The sequence below is a fragment of the Nannobrachium achirus genome (assembly GCF_963921795.1).
Source record: "Nannobrachium achirus genome assembly, chromosome: 18".
NCBI classification, from domain to species: Eukaryota; Metazoa; Chordata; class Actinopteri; order Myctophiformes; family Myctophidae; genus Nannobrachium; species Nannobrachium achirus.
Genome location: NC_137825.1, coordinates 54,757,501 through 54,762,516, shown reverse-complemented (window position 1 = coordinate 54,762,516; position 5,016 = coordinate 54,757,501). Strand labels below are relative to the sequence as shown.

At 42.1% G+C, this 5,016-nt stretch overlaps 1 protein-coding gene across 1 annotated transcript in view; it reads right to left on the bottom strand.

Annotated features, from left to right (window-relative positions):
- Nucleotides 1-1,398: 1,398 nt before the first annotated feature.
- The window catches only part of ccdc78 (coiled-coil domain containing 78), a gene marked incomplete at both ends in the record, with an annotated part of 25,073 nt that continues 21,455 nt past the window's right edge, over nucleotides 1,399-5,016 (bottom strand). The window contains 3 exons of the mRNA XM_080747513.1: nucleotides 1,399-1,528; nucleotides 3,766-3,866; nucleotides 4,543-4,624. Of these exons, the coding sequence (XP_080603639.1) occupies nucleotides 1,399-1,528; nucleotides 3,766-3,866; nucleotides 4,543-4,624 (313 nt within the window). The remainder of the gene's footprint in view (nucleotides 1,529-3,765; nucleotides 3,867-4,542; nucleotides 4,625-5,016) is intronic.

The following is a 5,016-nucleotide window of genomic DNA, read 5'->3' as shown; positions in this document are numbered from 1 at the left end:
TCACCTTTGAACTAATTGAAGTTATTCCCATTATAAATGAATCATGACTATGATTAGATGATGATCATTATTATTAGTGTGGTTGCCCGAAGGGCAACACACTGTAGTTCTGGGGAAGTTTTATTTTCACTAGATCAGCGTTTCTCAACCACTGTGCCCGGGGACCTTTGGTGTGCCCCTGAGAAGGGTCAAGTGTGCCCCTTGAAACTGCTTGAAAGCCAGTATTTATCATTTTAAAAATGATTTAAACTAGTGAAAACAGCCGATCTACAAGCACACAACGCCTCGCACCGTGAGGCGTTGTGTGCCTGTAGATCTGCTGTTTTCATGTTGTGCGACAGCCTTGCATGATGAAGCAGGGCTTTACTTTGCGAAGAAACGTACAAATATGAAACTTGGAGATACAAGGTTTCTTCCCGACAGTGACGATATTTACACCCCCGTATTATGTTGGTGTGCCCCTGGATTCTTAGGACATGAAAAGTGTGCCCATGCAGAAAAAAGTTTGAGAAACACTGTTCTAGGGTAACCGTTTATAGACTGTAACCGTTCAGACTTTTTTTCCGATGCCATTGGAAATGGCAGGATAACTCCTCAAAAATGACGTAAATGTATTGATTATAGGGTAACCTTTCCGCTGCCATTGGAAATTGATGGAATCAATGGGAATGGGAATCAATAGGGAATCAGTAGGGAATCAATGGGAGTGGGAATCAATTGATCGAGCTTCACATGACAGTTAGCTTACTGTAGAATATAGTCAGCAACAGTCAGCATCCACACTCGCAATTTCAAATTTGCATCTTTCTAGTTGCGGGCTCGCCTAAAAGGAGAGAACACTATGTTATCTTCATTATTTATTTACCAAGTTCCGCCACGACAGTACAAAGGCAGGGCCCTTAGCCAATGAGGCGCAATTGGAAATTGCACCTGGTGTTAGCTGGGGTATTGGTTGAGCTTCACATGACAGCTAGCACGCTGTAGAATATAGTCACGTTGGCAACCATATACTTGTAATTGAGGTGCTAGGCCAACGAGCCAAAGGGTAGATCTTTGTGCCTATACATGGCGTTACGTGCGAGCCCACACTGTTTCGTAGGAACAGTATTTCTAATTATTATCTTTGTTTTTGTTTATTCTGTATTTTTGGCATTTAGTCTTGAGGTTTATTCAGTGAATGGAGCATACATAGCGTGTTTCTTTTAACATACATTTAAGCAGTCGTACCTTGAACATAATCACGGTAGCCTGTGTTCCGTTGAGTCTTTATTTCTGATCAAATCTAGAACAAAATAATGAATGCCACAGTCTCCAATATTCTCATATTTCTTAGTATGAGGTTCCTTATCTGGAAAAGAAGTATGAAGTATGATACGTTACAGTTTGCTTGATGCAGGTTTAGATTTCGTAGCTGGATTTCTTCACCGGCCGGCGTGGCGGCGAGGCCGCCGCAGCCTCGGCACTTTGGGCCCGTCCCGCCTCCTCCACCCCGTGCACTCTGCGTAGCCGTGTGATCTCCTGCTTGTACCTGCAGGAGGTGGCGATCAGGGACTGTTAGCGTTTATAAGAAACGCTCACAATGATGGTATATCGCAGAGATTTTAATATATCGTGAAATTGTCCTACGCTGGGATCAATTCACCTTTGATCCACTTAAACCCACTTAAAGATCTACAAGTTCGAGCTTGTAGATCAAGTTCAAGTGGTTGCCAAAAGTGGCATTTTTTTTAGCAAATGTTCCATCACCAGCATAGATGCAGGGGTTCAAGTGGCTGACAAAAGTATCATTTTAAGAGTATTAGGGATATGTATTATCGCGATAATATTGTAAATCGCAATTATTTTGGTCACAATAATTGTGACCAAAATTATTGTGATAATTGTGAATGTCATGTCGTCCAACTGAGCATCACCCTGAGAGTGGCGATGCTCAGTGTAAAGTCAAAATTATACGTTGCCAAAAGTAATGTAAGTGCTGGGTGATATGACATCAAATCAATATCACAACTATTTTTTATTATTATTTAATTTAATTATTTTTTAAACAGAGAAAATAGTCAATCTACAAGCTCACACCGGCAACACATTGTGAGGTTGTAGATTGGCAATTATTTTTTCACTATTTTTGTATGCCACCATTTGTATAACAAAGTATAACACAAACACAGGGTTAGGTGGTTACTAGTGAGACTAATTGATTTAGTCGATTATAAAAAAATCTACTCGTTAGTACTATAGTATACTAACGAGAATACAGACTTTATTCCATCTTCCATTATCTACTAAGAAAACTTTTTTTTGCCGCGCTACTCCTCCCTCAGTTTTGGTGGCACGCACTTAGGCCATAATTATGTCAAATTGACCGGCTTCATCGGGACACACGTGTGTGCTAATTTGCTAAGAGATACGTTATATATAGTTTAATACATATAAATGAATTTAACCACTTAAGCCCCATATGGGAAGCCGGCTTCCCATAACCAGTTACACAACTGTTCATTGCTGTTCATTGGTCAAAAATCAATAGAGACAAAATCAAAATCCAATTTCAATGTTGATTCTGCTACAGGGGCCCTACAGCAGTAACAGCACATATAATCAGCTGCCATTGTATTTTTCATCCATGCATTACTCATATTACATTATTATTGTCTCCACCAGCCGAAGGCTGAGGGAGAGTATGTTTTCCCTTCCGTCCGTCCGTCCGTCCGTCCGTCCGTCCGTCCGTGCGTGCGTCCGTCCGTCCGTGCGTGCGTGCGTCCGTCCGTCCTCGCAGTTTGTGAGCAGCTAATCTCAGTCACCGTTGGCCCGATCGCTGCCAAACTGAGCACACACACTCCCTGGATGCCAATCTAGAACCTCTGCCCCACATTTTTCAAATCAGCCTCATGGTGGCGCTATAACAGGCCGATTTGTGTGGCCTGGTTGTTACCAGCAAATCTCCGGCGCCGTTGGCCCGATCGCTGCCAAACTGAGCACACACTCCCTGGATGCTAATTCAGAACCTCTGCCCCACATTTTTTAAATCAGCCTCATGGTGGCGCTATAACAGGCCGATTTGTGTGGCCTGGTGGAGACCTGTGCTCGGAAGAGCACTGCTTCTAGTTACACATTATTTTTACTTGTTTTTATCATTTTTCAGCCTATACTTTTACATGACTAATATTACAGCACTACTCTCACTAAAACATCTGTAGAGTTTACATAGTTTAAAATACATTCATAAGATTTTGCCTATCAATTGATGACACCTTGATGGACAATTTCTCTATTCACTATATTTTTCTCCATTTTCCATAGGCGGAGGTCTTTTTCAATCCTCTTTTCCCTAGTAAGTGATCACAGCAGTACAGTTTGGTAAGAGAAATGTGATGTTTTACACTGCATTTGTGAATTTTCAGGGGTTAGCTTACATTTGGTGGGTCAAGAGTAGCCACAATCATTGTAGTTTTGTGTCCACAACTGTTCCAATTTGGGCATGCATTTTAGGCAGATTTTTCCCCTGGACCCCCCTGGGGTTCAAGTGGTTAATTAAAAAATTTAACTTTCCCCAAATATGGGGATGACTGACATCATATATATCTGACATCATAGACCACATGAGACTGACACAGTACAGTATGTCCATATATGGGCTTTCCAAGATATGGGCTTAATATTGACGCCATCAAGGATCTCCATATACGGGCATAAAAGGCACATCTAGCAAAGCATAAATGGCACTTAACGGGCGAGAGGAGGTTGTGACATGTGACGTCACCCTACCTGCCCAGGTGGTTATCGACGTAGTCCTGCAGTTCAAACACCTGCGCCTCGGCAACTGTCGCTCGGGTGATGAGCTGGGCACGCTCCCTCTCAAAACCGCCCTGTTTGAACAAGCACAGGCCTTCATCACATCATACATGAGTGGTTCTCAACCTTTTCAGGCTGTGACCCCAAAAATAATCATATTTTAACTGGCGACCCCCTCTCCTTGAGGAGCACTAAGAGCTGAGACATTACATTTTGTATAACAAGGTTCTATTGTGAAAATAGCTGATCTACATGCTCACAACGCCTCACGTTGCGAGGCGTTGTGAGCATGTAGATCAGTTATTTTCACAATTTCTGTCTCTCATTACGTATTTGACAATTTAGTCATATGGAGGTTAAAACGTCCTTAAATTGTCACTTTAGTAATACCATACACTTATCGGTGTATACACAAACCAACTTTATGTTGGTTTGTTTGTTTACTGTTGAGTGAGTATAAGAAAACAATGATGCACATTAAGTTAATCATCTGGGGACCCCCCAAAATAATTTGGAGACCCCCCCTGGGAGTCCCCTGGGAGTCCCGACCCACAGGTTGAGAACCACTGTCATAAATCATACCAACTTTACATAACAAAGGGTCCGGTCTTCAGCTTCACTGCGTCTCTCCGGTCGAATCTTGTTTTCTTCATCAAATATCTATTATAATGCTAACTGCCAAACACAGGACTGTGTCTGAGGACAGAATGAATGACGAATTCAATCAAGAATACAATGTTGCCATTTTACCAGTGTGGAGTTTGTGATGTCCTGGAGTTGTTTTCTGATGTCCAGCCAAGATTCCTCAGACATGTGCCCAGATTTCCCTGACCTAGACCCAGGTTGAAACAGGAGCGTGTCATCATTTAGACTAAGGCTGGGCGATATTCGATAGCGTTGTTGAATGAGCTCAGTTAGTCTGTTCTTGAGAGACTACTATGTCAGTGGTTCTCAAACCTTTTCATGTGAAGGACCCCCAAAATGATATTTATTTGGCCACGGACCCCCCATCTCAAAATATTTAGTTCCAGGGACCACCCAGAAGCAACATTTGAGTTACAAACGTTTGCTTTGAAAATACATATATATTCAAAGATTTGCACACATTTTCACGACTTTTTCAAAAATAGCAGATCTACAAGCTCGCAGCGCGGCACTCGGTGCCGCGCTGTGAGCTTGTATATCTGCTATTTTTCACTGGTTAAAGCATTCAATAATTTTAGG